The sequence below is a fragment of the Propithecus coquereli genome, unplaced genomic scaffold (assembly GCF_000956105.1).
Source record: "Propithecus coquereli isolate 6110/MARCELLA unplaced genomic scaffold, Pcoq_1.0 Scaffold7, whole genome shotgun sequence".
Taxonomy (NCBI): Eukaryota; Metazoa; Chordata; class Mammalia; order Primates; family Indriidae; genus Propithecus; species Propithecus coquereli.
Genome location: NW_012153062.1, coordinates 9,887,083 through 9,911,837, shown reverse-complemented (window position 1 = coordinate 9,911,837; position 24,755 = coordinate 9,887,083). Strand labels below are relative to the sequence as shown.

The 24,755-nt window shown below is 34.7% G+C and overlaps 1 protein-coding gene across 1 annotated transcript in view; it reads right to left on the bottom strand.

Moving 5' to 3' along the window:
* Positions 1 to 1,092: 1,092 nt before the first annotated feature.
* GTF2B (general transcription factor IIB) overlaps positions 1,093 to 24,755 on the bottom strand; it is a 28,556-nt gene continuing 4,893 nt past the window's right edge. The window contains exons 3-7 of the mRNA XM_012661177.1: positions 8,441 to 8,574; positions 5,681 to 5,827; positions 5,434 to 5,563; positions 3,609 to 3,890; positions 1,093 to 1,513 (exon numbers count right to left, since the gene is read on the bottom strand). Coding sequence (XP_012516631.1) covers positions 1,380 to 1,513; positions 3,609 to 3,890; positions 5,434 to 5,563; positions 5,681 to 5,827; positions 8,441 to 8,574 — 827 coding nt within the window. The 3' untranslated portion in view covers positions 1,093 to 1,379. The remainder of the gene's footprint in view (positions 1,514 to 3,608; positions 3,891 to 5,433; positions 5,564 to 5,680; positions 5,828 to 8,440; positions 8,575 to 24,755) is intronic.

Genomic DNA, 24,755 nt, shown 5'->3' with positions numbered 1-24,755 from the left:
GCAGGAGGATGGCTTGAGGTCAGGAGTTTGAGACCAGCCTGAGGAAGGGTGAGACGGTGTCTCTACTAAAAAATAGAATTAGCCAGGGTACTAAAAATAGAAAAAATTAGCTAGGTGTGGTGGCACACACCTGTAGTCCCAGCTACTCAGGAGGCTGAGGCAGGAGGACTGCTCCAGGCCAGGAGTTGGAGGTTGCTGTGAGCTAGGCTGATGCCACGGCACTCTAGCCCGGGCAACAGAACAAGACTCTATCTCAAAAAAAATAAAACAAAATAAAAAAATAAGAAGTTTCTAGAAACTCCAGGGACCAGTGATCTCCATTTTAAATGCTCTTTAACCTATGAGTATCTCAACGAAGAATAAAAAAGAATTATAGATATGTAGATTCTATAAAATGAAATGTTGATATCTAGACATTACAATCGGTTGATCTGCTGCTATTTATTTACCAGCATCATCATCTCTGCTCAATAAGCTGACAAAAACACATAAACATTTGAATCTCTCTCGAGGTGGTGGCTTTCAAGGTCCAGGCACATCACTTTTTGCTTTTTAACACACTGACTGCCACACTAGAAAAAAAAATTTTTTTGCTTGGGGCCACGGTGTTTTATTACAAAAACAGAATAAAAACTTTGAAAACAAAATAATCTTAATTTAATGAAAAATGTAATGAAAAAATTTACTGACTTCTATTCATTCAATCCACGTTTTTAGAACTTGTCAATATTAATTGTAACAATAAGAACATCAATGAGATTTTCACAAACCAACTGCAGGGTTTTGCTCACGAGGCCCCAGGCTCAAAACTAACATGAGTTAAATACAACTCACACAGCAGTTATATGTATTAACACATTATCTTAATCAATCTCATATACACATCCTTTCAAACTGCAAACTAAATATATTGTTGATGTTAATAATGGCTCTCAAAAGTTTTTGCTATTTCCACAACTTTATTAAAATAAACAAATATATAAAAGGAAAACAATGAAAAACGGGGACCTCTATCAACTTTATTAGCTGCAATGATTTGCATTTGTAATTATATACCATAAACTTTATATAACATATAATTATAACAAAAACTTTAGTTTTGAAAATGTTTTATTCAAGAATTACATAATTTCAGGTATCTTCCAAAATACAGTTTCCTAGATTGCTACAAAAGAAAGCAAATTCAATAAGAAATTTAAATCATTAAATATGTTTCACTAATATATACAAACAGAATGCCAAGCAATAATATTTAGCCCTGGAATGCGTACCACGTCTTTGTTTTTTTCTCATTAAAGGCTCAAACCAGCACTTTGTATAGGCTATGTACAACAGGCGAAGTTCCACGTTCGTAGGAGTTTGACATTAACCACCTTAATCTATAGCTGCGGCAGTTTGTCCACTGGGGTGTCAAATTTGAAGTCTGTGGGGAACAGGTCTGGGGCTCGAGGATAGATGAGCCTGTAGGACTGTCTGATTGTAACATCAGCAACACCAGCAATATCTCCAATTTCTAAAAGACAAAAATCAAAACATTAACCACAAATACTAACCTACCTCCTTTCTATTACTTACATTCTAATTTGTGAGATTTGGTAGTATAAAGTGCCAAACCGAAAAACAAAACCAAGATACTGATTTTTCAAAAACGACAATGGAAATGACATGTTAAAAGGCAGAAAGCAGTAGCTAAAGTCAATAACAATAATAGTGGTAGTACTTATTACCTTAAAGGGTTGTCATTGTTTTAAAAGGTTCAATTTATGTAAAACATTTGAACAGTGCTCAGAGCATAGCACTATGAGCGATAACTATTATGTTGGGCATTGTATTTAGAACTGACTGCTCTTTTTTCTTTATAAATCTTTTTAAGGATCACAGAAGTAATCCATGAATACATTCTTATAAAAAAAATTCACTTTCATTTTTGTGTTTGAAAGTTCCCCTGCAACATTTCCCCTAGCTAACTTCTGTTGAGAGGTCCTTGTTAAAAACAAAATGAGATACTATAAATATTGTTCCACAATCTTTTTCTACTTAATACAGAGATCAAACAGCTATATATTAATATTATAGGGCATAAGTCGATTTTTTCACTATTGCAAACACATACTTGAGCATACATTTAGAGCTCACGTGAACATCTCTAGTCTTATAGAATCTTAATAGATTCACTTTTACCCTTTAAGTCATTAAATGTCACTTTTTTCCCTTTTAAAGTCATTAAAAGCAATACCCTTCCCTGGGCAGGGAAGAAATGGACCTTAAATTTCAAGAAAACCCTTCATTATAAAGCATAAGCAGCAGAAAGCACCAAGATAAATGTTTTTGTGTTGTTGATTTTTTTTTTTTTTTTTTTTTAAAGAGATGGGGGTCTTGCTTTGTCACCCAGGCTGGATTGCAGTGGCTCAATCACGACTCACTGTAACCCTGAACTCGGGCTCATGCAATCCTCCATCTAAGCCTCCTGAGTAGCTGGAACTACAGGTGCAAGCCGTTGTGCCCAGCTAATTTTTTTATTTTTTGTAGAGACGGGGTCTCACTATGTTCCGCAGGCTGGTCTCAAACTCTTGGCCTCAAGCAATCCTCCCACCTTGGCCTCCCAAAGTACTAGGATTACAATTGTGAGCCACTGTGCCCAGCCTTGTGCTCTCAACTAGAATAAACTACAATTAGGAATGAAGGTGAGGACATTCTGCCTAGCAGTAACATCTTAATTTTACCAAAAGACTCAAAATTTCCTTAAAAAATGAGTGGAGGCCAAAGGGAATAGATAATGGTGCACTTAAATATCTAATGATTGGCTTCCTCACTCTAATCATCCCACTGTATCATTTATTATTTTATCAATATACAGCCTAAGCTTAGGTGAAAGGCTGTTCTGAATAGGGTATTACAAAGTTATTGAAGCCAGTAATTCATTAACTTACTTTTAAGTTAAGAAATTGACTTCTTTCTCTTTGTAAATCTTTAAGGATTACAGAAGTAATTCATGAATATATGCATGTGAAGAAATGCACTTAATACTTCTGTATGAAAGTTTCCCTACAACACTGAATTCAAAATGAACTTAAAAGGTTGAAACCACTTATATCTACTTATTTCATAATTTTTATGAAGAAACTGTGAATATTACACAAAAAGAGAAAAAGAACAGGCTTCACAGAATGTTAAAGGTTGACGGTCAACACGTTTACAGTTTGTCTATCTATAGGGTACCATGCTGGGCAGTGAGACACAAAGTATGCCCCCTCTTCTCCAAGATTTAAAAAGGCATGTTTGGGGAAGAAAAGAGTATTCAAAATGACCGGAAATATTTAGGGGGAAAAAAAGAACTTCTAAAAATAAAAAATGTACAAACTAAAACTAAATAATTCAAATGAGAAAAAAAAAGTAAGTTTGTACACAGGGTCATGCCTCCAAACATTTTTATTTATGAAGCACTTAAAAGCAAAATACTGTATTTTCTTAAGCGTTGATGCTGAGGAACTACGTCTTAAGTGTGGGTTTTGGATATTGACCTGCCTCACACTTAAAATGGAAAAACGATCACACGCCGCTACAGCCCTTCACAATTTCATTACCACCTTCCAGATACAGAACTCTACCTTTTTGGGTCTTCTTCTCAGCCGATGCTTGTGAGGCCATGTAAATTGCTGCTGCTGCCACAGAAATGGGGCTCCGCCCAGGAACCAAGTCCAGTTCCACAGCTTTACGGGCGATATGTGTAGCCGCCATCTGCACTTGTTTAGGAAGACAAAGGTTGGAACAGAACCTGGACATGAAGTCTCCAGTTGTAATCAAATCCACGCTGGTTTCTAAAGCTTTCAAAATAAGTTTAAAACATCGACCAATTTCTTTCTTAGAAATTCGTGATACGGCACATATTTCTGAAAGAAAAAAAAAATTTAAATACATATAAGCTACATGGTTCATTTTAAACCTATCATTTCTGATTACAAAAATAATACATTCTAATTGAAAAAAATTCAATCTTGCCTTAAAGATGAAACCTTAATCTTGTCAGTGATACTTCCTAGAAAGCTCATTTAAAATTTCTTGCTTAATTATGTTCATCATACTTTAAATTTAGGTCTTGATCTTTCAAAATATTAACTTCTCTTAAATTTCAATTCATGCAAGTAAGTTTCTTCAACTTATTATCTTAAACAAAAACTTCCTTGATATTTATACATTAATCTGTTGTAAAGAGTGTATAAAGGAAATGAAAATGATAAGTATTAGTGTCGTGACACAATGTCATGTGTACCTGCACTCCCTGTGATTATAGGCTATCACTCAGTGAGATAAAATACTGACCTTGTTACTCTAAAGATTCAACCACCGTACACTTTCAGAATAAATTTAACAAAAGCCTGTTTTAGCTGTAATAACAACAAAAAACGTGATAAAGGCCATCGTCTCTTCACTTTCACATAAGAAAACAAGTAAAAAAAATTAAATATTAGTTGGATGAATCAAGGGTAAGTACAGTCTTCAGCTAAACTGAGATTTGGCTGTGAAAGTCAGTGTATCATTGCAACACTGTGAATAAGTTGTCACATATTCATGGGTAACTGCAAACTGGATGAAAAATACCAGTTCTTTCAAAGCCTCCAACTTAAGTGTGAAAAGTGTAAACACTGTATCTCAAGAGAAGAAATTTCACTAACACGTTCGAAGGCTTGACTCCCTCACCTGTAGAAACCTATGCTAGGAGTGGGAACTATTTTCATGCATCAATGAACAGACTTACCACAAAAGGCCTACTTAGGCTTATGATGCCAGGCCTCAAAGCCCACAACATAGTCAAAAGATCTTACTAGCAAAGAACATAGTCGACTTAACATGGACTAAAACAACCCAGTATGCATGGGCAATAAGATCACAGTATTAATTTGTCATCAAGGAACAAACTGATCAAGGCATGGTGGCTCACGCCTGTAATCCTAGCACTCTGGAAGGCCAAGGCGGCAGGATTGCTTGAGCTCAGGAGTTCAAGACTAGCCTAAGCAAAAGTGAGACCCCGTGTCTACCAAAAAGAAAGGAAAAAAAAAACCCAGCTAGGTGTCGCGGTGCGTGCCTGTAGTTCCAGCTACCAGAGAGGCTGAAGCAGAAGGATCGCCTGAGCCTAGGAGTTGGAGGTCGCAGTAAGCTACAATGATGCCACTGCACTCTACCCAGGACAGCAGGGTGAGACCGTCTCAACAAAAACAAACAAGGAAACTAAGTACCCCTCCTCACAATCCCCTACCCCTTCATTAAATAAAAAAAAAAAAAAAAGTAGGCACTGGCAAATAATGCTCAAGTAGACTGTTGTACATAACAGCACAGACATGACTTAGCTTCTAAATGTCAAAGCTGCCTAACTTTGGTCTGTTACTTTAATATGATGTAGATAATGATATTTTTATCTATGTAATAAAAGCTTACCTTTAAATGTCCTAGGAACTCCTTCTTGTCTACAGGCAATATAGAGACAAGCAGAAGCTATGGCATCATTAGCTCTTCCCTTTAGGCTCTTCTGTTCATACACTTGCTTGAATAAATTATTTGTTCGATCCTTCAAAGCAGAGAAACTCAGTTTAATTAACTCTATGCCGGTTAATTAGTTGCAGTATCAAAATTTCATGTGTTCATTAAATTATGTTAAGTTAATGCCAGAATGGCTTAAACTTACAACTATATTTCGAGGTAGGTTGATTCTGTCTGCCATGGTAGTAATTTCTTTGAATGCATTCATCATTGCCCGATCAGAACTACTCATTGTTCTTCGATTTTGGTACTTAGAATTGCCAAATTCGTCAAAACTTGCAGCTCCTGTACCCTGTAAAACAAAGTTTTATAACCATGCAAAAAATTTTTGGAAAACCTGAATGAACAATTTCTATGAAAATATAACTTATATGATCTGATTCCACATATCCAGGAAATCTGCACTGTGCAACCTGCCTCTCTTTCAAATAAAAATGTACCACGGTTAAGATTTTTTTAACAGGTTTTCTATCAGATACTTAAGGAATATGTAATTCTAAACAACTGTTCGAGAAAATGGAAAACTTAAAGTGTATAAAGTGAATATAAAAATGATATCTAACTTTATAAAACCGAATGGGGAAAAGTCCAATTTCATTTATAAATATGATATAAAATATTAAATACTAGAAAGCAGAATCCAACAGGATATTAAAAGGTAGTATATTATGACCAAGTATAAACTGTTCCATAAATGCATAGATATTACTAAAGAATCTAGTAATATAAAACACCATATTAATAGATCTAAGGAGAAAAATCATATCATTTCCAAAGGTGCTAAAAAGGCAAGTGAAGAAAACTCAAAATTCATTTTTGATAGAGAACAGTACAGATGAGTACTTCTTCACATTAGAAAATCACTCTCCCAGGCCCAAAGCCACCACTAAGATTACTAGAGAAATATTAGCAGCATCACCATCAAAGTCAGAAGCAAGACAAAGGCAAATCCTACCACTATCACTTTGCAACATGGCACTAGAAAAACTAGCCAATATTATTAAGAGAAGAATCAGAAGTACAAAATTGGAAAGCAGGTGATAAAACTATTCGCAGGTATTATCTTTGTATACTAGAATACTCAAGAAAAATCACTAAAAAATCTCACTATTGCTATAAATTAGAGAATTCATTAAAGTGGCAAGGTCAAGATTAATAAACAGAAATCAATACCCTTCATATGTACCCAGCTAGAGGACAACGAAAGAAAATATTCCAATTACAACAGCAACAAAAATCTAGGAGTAAACTTAAGAAGCATAAGATGTTAGGAAAAAAACTTTAAAACATCTCTTGAAGGACACATAAGAAACCTAAGGAAATGGGAAAGCACACCATGTTTTTGCATAGAAGATTTATCACAATGAAGTCAATTTTCCCTATGTGAATTTGCGAATAAATCTAACCAACATCCCAGTGAAAATAATAACCAATTTTTTTTTTTAAAACTAAACTAAGTGATCCTAACTTTTAAGTGGAAAAAACCAATGAAGAAAATGCTGAAAAAGAAGAGCAACGAGGGAGGACTAGTGCTACTGGGTACTAAATCAGTGTGCCATGGCATTCGACCAACTGGACCAAGATAGGAGAAGATAGGAAGTCCAGAAATAGTACCAAGTGCATACAGAAATTCAGTGTATGATAGATGTAGCATCTTCAAAATTTTTCTTTCCTTTTCTCCATGAAAGCATAAACAACTTTCAAAGGATACAGAAGAAACTAATAGTAGTGGTTACCTGTTTGGGGGAGAGAAAGGAGGTTAGAGTGGAAACTGAGAGTTTGGGGTTTGGGGATCAAGGGTTGTTAGGTCTGTTCCAGGTGGGATGTATAGGATGGAAAAGTATGTATAGGCTGGAATGCGGTTAATAGAAAACTGAGGTTTGTGAAACAATAGCCGTAGCTATCTGTTAGATTTTACAACCTCCAGTGACTCTCCAGACTCCAGGAAAGTTTACTGTATTTTTTTTTTTAACCCTTTTTTGTTTTTGAGTCATATATTTCCTATCGAAATAAAAAAAGTCACATTGTCAATTAGTTGGAATCTTGTATTTTAAAATGTGTCTGTAGTCTATTTTTTTTTCAGCCTGTAAGGCTAAAGCAAATTCAGAAATAACCTACTTAAAGATATCTCTGAATACTGTAAAACTTTTTAACCTAGCTTATACTGTTTTTCAAATTTGATATGCTATTTATTAGAGCATGAAAAATATAATAACCTTTTTTTTTTTTCCCACAAACTTTCTTTAAAAAATAGTATATGCTTCCTTGATTAGTCCTTTGGAATACTGTCATTATTACTTCCAATATAGATAACAGAGCAAAAAAGAGAGCCAGGTTGCTAGGAAAGTTGTGTAACTGCTTTACGTAACAGCAGCTATTTACTGAGCATGTAGTACACAATACATGTTGTATTATAAATACTTTACAAATGTTCCCATGAAACCCTCAAGATCTCTAAGAAGTACTATTATTCTCATTTTACAAATGAGGAATATGAAGCTTAGGAAAGTCATAAATTCACTAATAATAGAAAATAAGCTACAATGAGCTCCCATTTATCTTAGGTGGTGTGGAGGGAAGAGAAAACATTCTTGATATTCAAGGAACATATCAGTATTAACTCACAAAGATCATACTATATTCAACTCGTTTTTTTGTGCAAAATGTGCTTTATGAAAAAAAGTCCTAAGATATAAAGACTCTGTAATTTTGATTTGATGGTCTCCCCTTTGAGATGGAAGAAACACACAAATCAGCCATCATTCACAATGGTACTAATGGCAAATCTTGTTGACAGGTCAATATTCTCCCATTGGGGCAGTGACTGATACTTTTGCAAAGTTCTCAAACTCCCAGGTCTTTGGTTACTCTGCACTTGGTACTTCTTGCTGAATGGATTAATTACCTTGCCAATCATGGTAGACAAATCTCCATCACTCAGTAGAGGATTCTGAGAATCGCCAACTCGAGATGGATCTTTTGTTGCTTTGTCATTGCTGAAAGTTCTCCATTCAGATCCCACATCGATAACCCGGTCACCTAAGAATATAAGCATACATCTAAATCATCTTGTCAAGATATGGTTTACTTAACGACACTGTTTTTTTTTTTTTTTGAGACAGAATCTCACTCTGTTGCCCTGGCTAGAGTGAGTGCTGTGGCATTAGCCTAGCTCACAGCAACCTCTAACTCCTGGGCTCAAGCGATCCTACTGCCTCAGTCTCCCGAGTAGCTGGGACTACAGGCATGTGTCACCATGCCTGGCTAATTTTTTCTATATATTTTTAGTTGTCCAGATAATTTCTTTCTATTTTTTTAGTAGAGACGGGGTCTCGCTCTTGCTCAGGCTGGTCTCGAACTCCTGAGCTCAAACAATCTGCCCGCCTCGGCCTCCCAGAATGCTAGGATTACAGGCATGAGCCACCGCGCCCGGCCAACGACACTGTTTAATGCCTAACAGAGCTGTTTCATTCCTAGGAAATCTCAACATGGACATCTAGGTCCCAGCTTAAATATCATGTCTCAGACCTTTGTTTCTTTAACTATTGTACCACTTCAGTAAGAACCTTTTTTAAACATTATGCTATGATCACATTCTAACTCTTGGAATAAAAAAGAGTTAGTCAAAAATAGCAAAACAGAGCTATTCACATGTAATGAAAATAAAGATCAACCATTATAATAATGCTTAAGAACCAAATTTTGCACAAAAGTTGCAGCAGGTATGGGAAAAAAAGAGAACACTTTTCAGAATGGTATTCATGCACATAATATTAAAAATCATTAAGTTTTCATAAGAAATGTTTTATAGAAAATAAGCCTAAGCTTCAAATTAACTGATGAAAAATATTTTTGGCCAAAACTTAAGCCTAGAATTAGTAAGAAGAAACCCAGGTAAGCAAACTTCTTAAGTAAAGAGGCAGCAGCTAGATATATCAGGTCAAAAACAAAAACAACAGTTTTTCCTTTTGGGGGAAAAACTTATCTCTGGTAATATCTTCAGAGTAGACAAGAGTTAACACTGAACACTTACACATACTACTCATTGTGCCCTTTGCAAATGTTCTCATTTGATCCTCCCCGTTTTATAAGGTAGGTACCACTTTTATCGCCCCTTTACAAATTAGATTAACTGGCCTAAGATCACACAGCTAGAAATGAAATGCACATCAGCTTCTGGAGTATGTTCTACCCTGTATTTGGAAAACATTAGCTTTTTCAATGAAGTATGATAAAATCAAAAGCAAGAACCAGACCATTTTCATCTTTGTGTATATATAACAAGCAGAAAGAAGAAAGGAATGGTAGAAATCAGTTACTGCAGCAATGAAAAGAAGTTATGGTACTGACAATTAATATAATGATTAAGAGTACAGACTGCCACATGCTGCTTAGCCTTGGACATATCGTTTCTATGTCTTCACTTTCTCAGCTTTAAAATTCTCCATTGACCTCATATTATAAAGACTGTAAAGACTAAATAAGCTAATATACATGCACAGTGCACATAAAGTACTTAAAAAGTAGTTCTAAGTGCTCAATATTAGATATTTACTGCTATGAAAATAAAAAAATGGCAACTATTCTGAAAGTTTCTCCCTTTTTGGTGGGGTTGGTAAGGAGAGGCATCAGTTTTAAAACATTAATCTCCATATAAGACTTTAAAAGTATCAAGTGTTCTACTGCAGGTATTTGGTCAGTAGAACTGCAAAGGAGGATGGAGGGAACAGAAGGAATGAACTCCATGCTAAATCTTTTATTTTATATATTCTAATTCTAGTGATACATTTAAGAAAGCAGGCAAACGCACAACAGAATGACTTATTCCTGAAGGCTTTGGAAAATTTGTTTTTCTTTAAACAGTCACTGACCTGGGAGTAACCAAATGTCACCTGGACTATAAGATGTCCATGTCACAATGGGACTGAGATTAGAGACAGGGTCCCCATTTGCCATTCCTGTATGCAATGAGAACAGCCAGGGAGACCAGAAGTGGGGCGATCAGTTATAAGACAATTTTAGTGTATCATGTTAAGCAGGTACCCCAAAGGAGAAAAAGGTTAGATGGATGGGACTGTCATGGATTTCTGTTTCCTTCCCATAATAACAAACATCAGTAAACTTGGGAAGCAATTCTAATTATATAAATTAGATTTTAAAAACTTACCTAAAAGTATCAAAAAATCTGTCATTGTTCACTGAAGCCTTACTACCGTATTAATCAACAGGACTACATCTCAAAGAGATCACACTAAAGAGATTAATCTTTCTTCCTTTTAGAAAAGAATATTTGCTCACTAAAAAAATAGATATGTAAGAAAAAAAATTATCTGCATTCTCAACACTCAGAAATAGTCACTATAAATATTCTGTATATGTTCCTTTGCCTTTTATAAAATTTGAGTGTATAAATATTTTATATATTTTTAAAAATTAAAATTAGATCAGATTGTTTTTTTATGACAAGCTATTTTTACTAAATTTATATCATAAACATAAGAATAGTGTTTTAAGGCAATATTTAGCCCTTTTAGTACCATCCACCAATTAAAGTGATACCATGGTATTCCCATGCACTTACGTTTTCAGAGGAGAAAAGAGAATCTAACTTTCCTATTTGGCAAAAAAAACCCCCACACAAACATGAAAAAACAAAAATAATTATGGCCTTTTTAAACCTGGAGTTACTAAATTGTAAGTTCAAAAAAAGTCAAATGTCTTCATTAATCTGTAATATTTTCATTAACACAAATGTATTAGGAGAAGACTACAAATGAAAAGGCAGGTAGGTATGTCCACATCTTTTAAGTTTCTCTAGAAATCTAGTGATAAAGCATTAGCCAAGATGCTTCATTTCACAGCATTTTCCTTTTGGCCCCAAAGTACCTTACCACGAGTTTCATTTATTAATATTACTTGCTTTATATTGCCTTTAAAAAGACAAGTTGGATTTTAAAAAAGGTAGTATAGTATACCTAGAAAACCCAGCACTGGGTAGTGATATAATTTTTCCACATACATAGGAATGATCTAAATGACTCATTCAAGAATCTGTGGTTTGTGCTGAGAACAATTCCCTCTTTTTATATTAATATTTTACTGCTCAAAGAGCATTTATAAGGAAGAAAATTCCTAAAATAACTCCATTAGCACACCATGAAACTACAAACAGCCCAGAAAAAGTGCATGAGTAACAAGAAACAGGGCAAGACCATTGAAAAAAAATCAGAATATATAAAAGATTTTTATTTGAAGAAAATTTAAATGGGGTAATATTTTAAAAGTTGCTCTGGAAGAAAACTGCAATACAGAATCTTTTCGAGGGGTAAGTTGTACAAGGCCGCCACTATTTGGGTATAATCAACCTTTAACAAGGAAGAAGCCTGCCAATTAACATACACACACCCCTTCTAATATCTTTTAATGTTCTAGAAACAGAAAAAACATGCCAACTTGTACTAGTTTCCTTCTTAACCACACACTGATTTCTGTATAATTAACACCAGATAGAAAGTCTATATATGAAGATTTCTAATATCCAAAATAATAGCACTACAATATATACATAAGAAAGCACTACTCCTCCCTCCATCATAGAGTATGATCTCTAACACTTTTAATCAAGTTCCCCAACCAAAAAAGTAAACACACCCAATGTATATATTTACATATTACACACACATATAGCTCTCAATCCATGTATTAAAGCGATGTCTAAAGTATTAACTAAAATATTTTACCTTATTCTGAAGAGAATGAGTTTCATCTCTTGATTTTTCAGGAAGAAACTGAAAATAATTGTCAAAATCACTTGCACCTGTTTAAAGTGGTGCAATCACTTTGGCACCTAACTTAGGATTTGGCAGTTCACTCGTTAAGTGCAGTTGGCATCCTGTATCAGTATGTTCTGCATCCGTGCTTTTAGCCAACTCCAGATCAAAAATATTTGGGAAAAAAAAAATCACATCTGTAGTGAACATTTATACTTCTTTTCCTTGTCATTATTCCCTGAACAAGACAATATAACTATTTACATAGTATTTACATTGTACAAGCATTTTAAGTAATCTAGAGACAATTTAAAGTATATGGAAGATGTGCACGGGTTATACGCAAATACTGTGTCATCTTATACCAGGGACTTGAGCACCTGTGGATTTTAGTATCCCAGGAATATCCTGGAACCAATCCCCCATGGACACTGAGGGATGGAGGGTATTTACCTACAAAAGTTTCATATAAGAATGTTCATAGCAGCACTATTTATAATTAGCTAAAAATTGAGAACCCATCAGCAAGAAAATGTGTACAGTACAATATGTCTCAGCAAATAAATTACTGATACATGCAATAACAGAAATGCATTTCAAAGTTTTTGAAAAATTTTTGAAATGTTTTTGAGCCAAAAATGTAACAAAAAAGTCCACACTGTTATGATTTCCTTTATATGAAGTTGGAAAAAAAAATGCCAAAATGATCTATGAGATTAGAATTCACTACAGTGGTTGTTGTGTGGAGCTAGGGGTAATTGGAAAATGGCATAAAAGAATTCCTGAGGTGAGGGAAAGGGCTGCTATACCTTGATGAGGTTGTTGGTTATACCAGTATAAGCACTGTCAAAATTTAAACTAGACATTTGGGACCTGTGCATTATGCAATTATACCTCAATAAATTAAAAATTAAAATTCACTCCCACCAATATGCTGTTGATTTTGAACTAAACTACACCAAACCTATATATTATTTTAGGATAGAACAATTTTTATCAATCATTTTTGGCAGGGAATACTCTCCTCGAGGTCTTCTTTTAGATTTCAAAGTATTATGTATGTTACATTTAAGATTTTTTTTTTTAATTTCATTTCAGCACATTATGGGGGTACAGATGTTTAGGTTACGTTTGTTGCCCTTGCCCCCCCGCCCCACCAAGTCCGGGTTTCAAATATGTCCATCCTTCGGGTGGTGCGCATTGCACTCTTTGTGTATGCATAACATTTAAGATTTTCTTACATTAAAAATCACATTTTCTAACTAGCAATTGCTGTAATATTTTCTATGCTTATATTCAGCCACTTTTAACAGACAATGTTTACAATTTGATTTCAATATTCTAGTTATAGAACCCCATCAATCATAAAAAAAAAAAAAACTTATTCCCTTTCCAATGCTTAACTTCCATTTCTATTTTATATCTAAAGCACTGGTCACAACTTTCAAAACAATGCTCTTGATTTTAAACAGAAACATTTTAACATTATACATATAAATAACAGGTAAATTAAAATAGTCTTCTATTAAAGCATCATTCTACTCTAAGTATCTTACATAGGAATAAGTGTTTATTAAATGTCTGTCATCTTACCAGACCATTGTGTTTCTCACATTCTGTCTTCTTATATTATGAAAACTAACCATAGTTGTTTGTGGGTTATTATGCTTTACTATTTATGCGTTAGGATAAATTAAGTTTACTAGAGTCACAGATAATTTCAAAAGCTCAGCAGTTTAAAATGAAGATTTATTTCTTATTCCTATTATATGTCTCTCGAGTGACAGTTGGGGGCTTTGTATGCCATTCTTATTTCAAGGTGATAGAATCTCTATCACCTGAGATATCTCCAGTCACCTTGGTAGAGGGAAGGGAATGTGGTGAATTATACACTGATTTAGTGGTTTCCAACCAAAAGTAACCCTGACATTTCCATTCACATGCCACTGGCCAAAGCCAGTCATGGGGTCATGCTTAACTTCAAAGGGGGTAGGGAAGTACAATTGAACCATGTACCCAAAAGGAGAAGAACAAAAAGTGTCAGTGAATAGCCATTAGTGCTGTTCCATGTGACAATTAGCAAACAGAATTCAGTACTGTATTTGGGGGGATTTATGTATAAATTCATAAAAAAGATTGTTCTATGACCTCCTTTTTGTACCAAATGACAAACAGGAATCAGAGTTAATTTCATTGTATTCTGGCATTTGTCACAGAGAAGTAATCTGTCAATACCATTTTAGGTCCTTTGAGAGTAATTTCACTGGTTGATTGCAAGACTTTATTAATAAAAAAATTCAAATTTTAAAAGGATACATTCCCCAGTAGTGTGTGCAACTCTTGATTTGCAACCCTGAGGTCTTTTGCTAGGAATGTAAAGTTTTCTTCTCTTGTACCTTTAACATTTTACCTTATTCACCCTCAATCTTCAAGTAGCACTATAATGACTATCTCATCTTTCTATATACTACAGGTATGTCTCAGGTTTGTTCTCTGCTTTACTGATTCATTTTCTAGAATATTAAAGTCTGCTAACTGCTGCCTAAAAACAGTTGTATTGCATTTGTCTCCTTGTGCTGTCTTATTTCTGACCACAATAATATTTAATAGTAACACTATGGAAGCTTTAGCTTAGTGATCACATCAAATGTTTTCTATTATTTAACTTTCTTCTAGTAATTAAACTATGTCAGGGGCAGAATTTTTTGCTACGTATATAGGATAGAGTTCCTCTTTACTGTAGTTTGTATTCACAGGCTTCATGTTGATTTTTAAGCTTATTCGTCCTATAATAAAGAATTGTCAGTCCAAGCCCAGTGGTGGTAATAATGTTGGAAAAATCTTCCCATCCACTGCTACCAGTATTCTCAGTCTCTCTGGGTACTACAGAGTTTCTGGAAGATAACAGATGACCCAAACAAGATAAACTCCAAGTAGGATTCCAGAAGTTTATTATGAAATATAAAGGAAAGGTTGCTGTAATCAGGAAAAATAATATGACTTAAACAAATAGAAATTTCTTATGTTAACACTCCACACTTAATAGTCCTAGGCTAGTGTAACCCAGGCTTTTTCTATCTTTCTGGTAAGCTGCCTTCATTACTGGGAAGGAGAGAAAGGGAAGACACATCTCTTCTTAGGGAAGGATCTAGAGTTGCACACATCTCTTCTACTGACAACCCACTAGTTGGAACTTAATCACATGACCATACCCAGCTACAAGGGAAGCTGGGATATATAGTGCAGATCTGTGGTCCCCAACTCATGGGCTGGTACAGTCTGTAGTCTGTTAGGAACCAGGCCGCACAGCAGGAGGTGAGCAGCAGGTGTGGAAGCTGAAGCTTCATCTGTATTTACAGACACTCCCCATCGCTTCCAACAGCATAAGCTCGACCTCCTGTCAGATCAGCAGCAGCGTTAGATTCTCATAGGAGAGCAAACCCTACTGTAAACTGCACATGCGAGGGATCTAGATCATGGGCTCCTTATGAGAATCTAATGCCTGATGATCTGAGGTGGAGCTGAGGCAGTAATATCTCCACCCCCTACCCCCAGTCCATGGAAAAATCGTATTCCATGAAATCAGTCCCTGGTGCTGAAAAGGTTGGGGACCGCTGGTCTAGATGGGCAGTTACATGCTGTTAAAATTCAGGGTCCTTTACTCATGGAAGAATGGGGAAATGGATACTGCCAAATAACCAACACTCTTGGCTACAAGAATAACAGGGTAGGGGGAGAGGAGAGGAGAGAAAGAATGTCCAGTAAAATCAATGTACTCTGCCTTGTATTCCGAAGGAAACAGTACACAAAGACAAATTAAAAAGACAATTAACCTCCTTACCATGCAAGCTATGTAAATTCAACCAAAGATATTTTGCAGGACAATATTAATTGCTACCTTAAGTAGCAATTAAGGTAGCAATCTTAATAGTGCAGGAGGAAACTGCAACATACCAAAAGCAATCAGGAAACCAGTATTGGAGAGGGTCTGGTTTTCTAGCCTGACTTAGACTCTTATAGAATGTTTTTGTTTCCTGTTTCTTATAATTTTATAAAGGCATTTTTAAAAAGGGAATATGAAGAGGAATTTCCCAAAATTTCAATTTTTTCTGCTATCTTCCTGGAAACTGATCTTAAATATTTTGGCATACAATCTGTAATAGAAAATTCAGAAGTAGAAGTCTAGAACAATTTCCCCAAATTACTTGTTTTCACAGGCTAGATTTGTCTAATACTCATTTAGTATAAAACTACACATTTTTTCAAAATGTGCTAATAAGTCTAAAGTTCAGGAATCAGAATGTATTATTATTCAAGATGGATAAACTCAAGGCATTCAGTATTTTTTTAATTAAAAGTAAAAAAAAGAAATCCAAGGTGCTTTGGAAAAGTATTTAAACTAACACTTTATAAATGTTATAAGTGTTAAGTGAGTCTAATGTTGAAAATAAAATGTTATTAGCTTTCCTTGTTATTTAATCCTTTCTACCATTCCTTCTCATGACATTTCAAAGAATCCTAATTTTTAGTCTAGGGTCACTATACATTCTTTTTTTTGGTCCTATCTTGCAATGTTAAAGAGAACTCTCATCAAGAGATACTTTATAAAGAAATACTATAATAATAAAGCTAGTCTCTAAATCACAGTTTGTTCCCATAATATAAATTGAGAAGGAACTCAAAATGAATTATCTCCTAGAAACAAACCATATCATGGTTTATTTCCCAGACCAGCCGATAAAAGCCCACTTTGTCCCTGATGTTTAGACCCTAAAGAAAACCCTGTACAAGTTGACAGCGTAACTATTACTTGGAAAACAGTTTCTAAGGGAAAATACATTGTAAGTTCCATCCCCGAATATCTTATTACGTCTTGCTTTTCCTCAGATACAAGCAGGTCTGTAGCAGCAGCAGCACCTCAGCTGAGGCTGGTTGAAGATGCATCCTAACCCTGGCCACAATAAACTCAAGTCATTCACATACTAATACTTTTCAGTCCTCTATCCTATGGCACAGGTTTTTTTCCCTCTACTTGACATGAATCTCCCCTCATAAACTTATTCAGTCTTAAAGACTGTGCGTCACTGTAAATTCAATAGTAGTTTCTCCAGAAAGTTACCATTTCCTTTCTTTGTATTTTCACCATACTTAGAAGACTTCTACAATATAGCTTTTACCACACTGTGCTGTATTAATTTACCCTCCTCCCTTCCTCACCCTATCCAAAGAGTTGCTCCAGTGCTTGCTTATAGCACTTCATCTTTCTATCACTTTCAGTGATCAGCGCAGTGCTTAACAAAGACATTTGGTAGAAAGACCAGAGGTGTTTAAGTTCTACAGACCTGGATTTAAGTGGCTCTGTCACTCACTAGATGAGGAATCACAAGCTAATTATCTAAGCCTTCTGAGTCTCAGTTTTCCCTTCCGTAAAATGGAAACAAGCTACCTCAAAGAACAATTTGTTAACCAAGCGAAATTTGTAATTTTCTGATACTTAAGAGAACATTGCCATTTTTAAATTAAAAATTCTACATCAGGCAAGAAGGCTGTATCTGAAGGCCAATCCAAGAATTTCAAACTGAATACAAATAATGCCTTACTTTAAAAACATAACTTGGCCATATTAAACTAAACCTGGATTCTTCCCTCTAGGAAACACTGTTAATGCTAATTTAAAGATGGTAACCCAATAATCTTTAAAACATTGGACCATTAATTATGCCAGACCCACACTCAAACACATGTTGTAACTGACATGCTATGAAGAATGATATCTCAGACTTAGAATCATCCTCTTTTTCTACAAAGTTAAGAAAAAAGCATTTGTATCTCCAAAATATTTATCAGTGAAATCTCTTACTAAAATTATAGTATATACTTCATACATTACTTCATATGACTCTTAACAATTCTGACATGTATGATATCTGCCTTTTTGGGGAGAAGAAAGGGAGACTTATTTTACAGATGAAAAGTGTTCAACTTGAAGAAATTATGTAACTTGACTATACACAACTAATTAGTAAAGCCAAAAAACTAGTAAAGCCAAGCCTAGGTTCTAGAGCCATTGATTGCAGTTCTACTAGGAGTGATGAAGACACATAATTATAAAATATATACCCTACAGGAGTTTGCAGCCTAGGTCTGGAGACATGGAAAATAGGAAGACAGATGAAAAATTCTGAAGTACAGAAAATCTCAAAGAATGTGACAAATTGTACAGTTAATAGTACAGATTTGTGTTCCTCCATAGGTTACCAATGTATGACCCTCATTAGAGTTTCTGGGAATGGAGCCTAGAATCTTTTTAAACACATTCCCCAACTGACTCTTACTGCACACTTACGCATTCATACTTCAGATTCACCAGTATAAATAATATCCAGAATGAGTTTAGGAGAGAGAGGTCCAATTGACCAATTTGTCTCTTTCAAATACACCTAAACTATTTCCCAGTATATCCTTATATTGCTTTTAAGCACAATGAAAGAATTTTTAAACGGCACACAAAAAAGTGGCTTTAACTAGAAATGATACTACTAGTTTTAACAACCCCTCATTATGAAACGCTAATTTATAAAAGTCATGATAGACCAATTTCACATTTTAATAGCTATTATAACAGTTTACTAACCCAACACTTTGCTAATTATATATATCTGTGTATGGGCAATGTACAAGGTCAAATTTATGAACTGATGATCCAAATATAATTATACTGCCACCTCGTGTTCAACTTCTAAAATGACACACTATACTAAAAGGATTTGGCAAAAAAACACCCCAAAAAACAAAAAACCCACAAAACAGTGCTGTTAGAACCAATAGCTTCCTGATAGGAACAAGAGAGCACTGCTTTAAAAATTGTCCGTTTTAGAGTCACTACCAATATTTTAAGGCTCACCAATAAAATGAGATAGCTAATACCAAATCGTAACACTTTGTATGTTTAAAATAAAAATTCTGTAATTCAAATAAAAGAGAAATATCAATCGGACAACTATTACTTATTGAACAGTATTAAAAATAGCATTAACAATAGCCCAAAAATTTGTAAACCAGTTGTAGGAGAGATTAAATATTACACAGCTATTTAAATATTGAGGAAAAAACATTAAACAAAAGATAGTAAACGTGTGACAAACTGTATTTTCTGAAGATGGCAGCAATAATATCTCCCATCTACATGTTCTACTGCAATATGACCTCATCACTCTCACACTGAGGTGGGGACTATTTCTCCATCCGCTCCAATCTAGGTGGGTCCTATGATGGTTTTGACCAGTAGAATACAGAAGTGATCTTGTGCCATTTCTAGGCATAGCCCTTAACTACCCCCATCCAGCTTCTACTTTCTTTTACACTTGCTCTTGGGATATTTCTCTTAGAAACCAACTACCATGTATAAAATATGACAACTCTTAGGCAACTACTGAGAAGCTCTGGAGGATGACAGATCTATGTGGGGAGGCCACGGAACACGGAGACACCAGAAATGCTACTGAAGATGCCATTACAGAAGTGGATCCTCCAGGTCTGGCCAATGCCAACTGCCCAGATGAGTCCTTCCCAAATCACCAAACCATAAAATCATGACCAATAAAATGGTTGCTATAAGCCAACCAACCTTTAGGGTAGTTTGTTATGTAACTGAAATAGAAACTGATTCCTGAAGTATGATGTTGCTTTAAGAAATACTGAAAACACGTGGCTCTGGTTTTGAGACTCAGTAATGGGCCTCAAGAAGACTGAGTGAAGGTTTGAAGGACAATGAGAAAGGTGTTATTAGAGATTGGAGAAAAGGTAGTCTATATAAGTAATTTTTTTGTATTATAAATTATTTCATTTAAAAATGTGATAGTAACGGGGTCTTTTAGTTGCTGACTCAGGTGAGTAGAGTGATGCATGGCTTTGAATATGAAAGTTGGATAGTATCTAGCCCAACTAGATATAACTGAGTTTGATACTAAGGAAGATTACTCACAATGGGCGTCCTAATTTTCAAGCACAAATTAAACATTAAATATAGGATTTTCCAAAACCACTCTGAAAAAGTTTCAGTTTCTAAAGCTGTCTGATCATTATTTAAACCAAAGGCTATTGAGATGCTTATTCAATAAATATAGTATAACCTAAAAAGTTTCAGTCAATGTAAAATTTTATTGCAAGCACATTCAAACCATGTACACCAAGATCATTTACTAGGAAACACATGATATTGTCTAGATTCAGATTCCTATGAAAATCATTATCTCAAATATGAAAAAAGCCACAAATGTTATACCCTTAGTGGGTTGCAGAATATTTGCCCGGCTTGATTTCTTCCCTGTTTTCTTAGCATAAAAGGTAAACGTTAAATTGAGCTGGCAACAAAGAGCAGATGCCTTTAAACCAGTGGGACAATGCAAATTCAATTACATATATAGTTATGTGCTATATAATGACATTTTGGCCAACAGACCACATTTATGACAGTGGTCCCAAAAGATTATTAATACCGTACCTTTTCTATGTTTAGATATGCAAATACTTAACACTGTGTTACAAATGCCTATAGCATTCAGCACAGTAACATGCTGTACAGGTTTGTAGCCTAGAAACTATAGGCTATACCATGTAGCCTAGGTGTATAGTAAGCTGTACCACATAGGCTTGGTTTTATAAGTACACTGTGATGTTCATACAGTCATGAAACTATTTCTCACAATGTACCTCCATAACTAAGTGATGCATGACTGTATAACACAATCTAAATTTACTACTGATATATAACAATGATATATATACACAAGCACATGTGTGGCTATATACTAATTTAGACTCATGACCTGTCATGTTGAATTAAGCTATTTTCAACTTAGAAATAGTGCTATAAACTATAGAAAGGAAGTTTTATAGGATTCTATTTTAAATTTTTCAGAACTTAAGATTTAACACTTATTAGTGTTCAATACTAGTAAGTCAATAAAGCAAAACTAAAAGAAAATCAACTTCCTTTGGTTTGATATAGCAGAAAAATGCACATAAAAGTTAAGGATTCCAAGCACAAGAAAGCATATAAGGCTTGTGAATTATATTTTCCTTCTCCAGTTGATTAATCTTATCCAATTGTCTTGCTGGTTAAAGCGGAAGTGAGGCTGATAGAAGAGCTGGAGATATAATGGGCTATTTTTGCATTATTTCTTTTTAAATGGCCACAGAGGTTAAGAGGGCCAAGAAGCTGAAATTATCTTCAATCTTATACTTCTGTCTCACAGATTATTAGTTTGATCTTAATACTATGGAAGAATTAGAAAGCTCTCATTTAACTCAAGAGGTTAGCAAACATTTTCTGTAAAGGGGCATATAGTAAATATTTTAGGCTTTGTGGGTAAAGAGGCAAAATTGAGAATATTGAGTAAGTACTCATAAAAAGAAAAAATCCACTAATTTTTATTGATAAAATTTAAAATATAATAGTAATTGAGTATAATTTATTGTAATACATATCTACTAATGAGAAGAATGGAATTCTCTTTCTTGGGGATAACATTTCAGTTAATTAGAGTTCAAAATTAATGTTCCCTATCATCAAAATCAATTATAAATGTTCACGTGTCAATAATGATGTGTTACAAGATTTTACATATTTCATTTTAATGTGTCTTTTTATACAGATAAGTACTGCAAATACTGATATTAATCCACAAGCATATTTTAATTGAGCATATTTATTGCTTAGAAGACATTTATGGAATTTTATTACGTTCTTCTCCTGGTATTTGCCTTTTAACACGTTGTTACATGGCAGATTAGTCATTTACAATTGAAGGTTAGATGGAAGCTCCTTATGTGCATAGTTAAAATGAATTTTGAAATATGAAAATTTCTTTTACATTTGCATCCAGGCCTGAAAAACACTGCTGAAAATATAGCCTGACCTTGGAAAATATATCTGCTGCAAATCTGTGTAATAATGAAGATCTTGTTTTAATTTCTGACAGCACTAGAAGTATATGGTATATAAAAGCAATTTGACATTAGATGTGATTCAAATAACATTTAATTGTTGTCGAACTGATTTTACTGCAGTTTGTTTCACATATGAGAACCCCTTTGCCTTGCAATTCTAAGTTGAATTCATTAAGAAACATTAGCAATTTTGTAGCAAAAGCTAATTTTCAAAACCATCCAGTGTTCAACAGTAGTAGTTGAAGGCAGTACCAATTCAGAAAAACCTCAACCCTGGCAAGTTCAAAAAAACCACAACAAAACTTTGCTACTGCTAAGCTACCAAATTACTGTGTGGTAGGGCAAGTCAGGATATTCAGCTTCTATTGCTTTAACAAAAAATTTCATAGAACTGAGGACAGTTATGTCCACAAGAATGAAATTCACTGTTCACCCTACTGGTTTATCAACACACAGTAGATTAAAATCTTTTCCACAAAGTACTTGCCAATAAATAATATAATGAATAACCATAGGCTTTAAGCACCTTATATTTTCACACTTAGTAAATCTGTCCAACTAAATCTGCTCTACACATTTTTACCACCATCAGTTATAATGCATCTTAGCAGATTCCACTTCAGGTTGTACTGATTAGTATTTTTGCAATTTCTTTGAAAATATTTTCTCCTATAGTTATTCCACATAGACAACTCTCAGAGGCTAGTTCTGTCACTTCATCCTCAGCACTGACTTCTTGAATAAACTGAGCAGTATCAGTAACATCTGTCTAGTCATCAAGAGCCAAGGAAAAAATACTTGAGATAATTTGCCTTGATTTTTAATTGACTATTGTTGCTGTCAAAGTCCTCAACTCTTCAAGCAACTGTTCTTGCTGAGAAGCTAACAGTCTTAAATAAGTTTATTTTCTCTGGACACATTCCATCACTGCTGTAATCAAATACAATTTAATCAACTCATCATTGGTAAATGGCTTTCCTTGCCTGACCTACAAATAAGCCATTCAGAAACTTACTGTAGTTGCAGGCTTATTTTTATTTTTACTTTTGTGAAGAAATTCTGTTAAGATATTTCACTTCACAAATTTTTTTTCTGATCATTGTTTTCCTGAGTTAGGAATATTGTGATGAATGCTCAATATGGTAATGTCTATGTTTATTGTATTCTTTTAACACAGTCATACTATTATTGCATAATAAACACAATGCTTTGCCATCCAATTCAACAATAAAATAATCCACACTCCACTGTGCCTTAAAAGTATGTCATTCAAAGTTCACTTTTCTTTTGGCATGACGGGTATACAATGGTAATAAAAATAAAATGTTGCAGTATGGTGACATGTGTGGAACTCAAAATGCTGTAGGTTGTAACTGCATCACTACAGTCTGTAGTGTGCTAAGCAGTAGAACAAAGTGATGAGAGCACGACATGTGGTTTCTGTTGCAACTACTAAACTCTGCTATTGTAATGTGAAAGGAGCCATAGACACTGTGTAAACAAGTGAGTGTGGCTATGTTTCAATAAAACTTTATTTATGGATACTGAAATTTGAATTTGATATTATTTTCCTGTGTCCTGAAATATGTTATTCTTTTGATTTTTTTTCAACCATTTAAAAGTACCAAAGTCATAATTAGCATGTAGGCTATACAAAAACAGATGGTGGGATCACAGTTTGCCAATCCCATATTGAAATCATTTTATTATGAAAGGCAATACAGGGTCAAGGCACAGTGGCTTACACCTGTAACCCCAGAACTTTGAGAGGCCAAGGCAGGAGGATCATTTGAGTCCAGGAGTTTGAGACCAGCCTGGGCAATATAGCAAAACCTCATCTTTACAAAAAAGCAAAAAAATTAGCCAGGTATGGTGGCACACACCTGTAGTCCCAGCTATTCGGGAGGCTAAGGCAAGAGGATTGCTTGAGCCCAGGAGTTTGAGGCTGCAATGAGCTATGACTGCACCACTGCACTCCAGCCTGTGTGAGAGCCAGACACTGTCTCAAAAAAATTAAAAAACTAAAAGTTAAAAAAAAAGGCAATACAGAATAGAAATCTGGCTCCCATGCAGACAATGGAGCCAGATTGTCAGACTACGTGAACCTTAGTTTGCTCATCTATAAAATGCAAATAATGTCAGTACTCATGTCACAGGTTTGTCGTGAGGATAAACTGAGTAAATACATATATCATTTAGAACAGTGCCAATTATATAGTAAATTATTAGCTGATAATATTATTCACCAAGTAGGATACAATTGCAAATGGTTCTCAATTCCTATTAGCAACTCTATGTTTTAAAACTCCCACCGTAGGTCTGAAGCAAGCAGCCTTCTTGGATGAGTATTACAGATGTCTGCTGAGTAAGACAATTCCATGGTATACCACTACCGATGTTTCTGTTACACTTCCCACAATTCTTCCCGCATTTTCATTCTGAAGTAATTCAAACTGCTATGTACTACCACTATTCTCAGGTGCTGGCTGCAAGTCCATA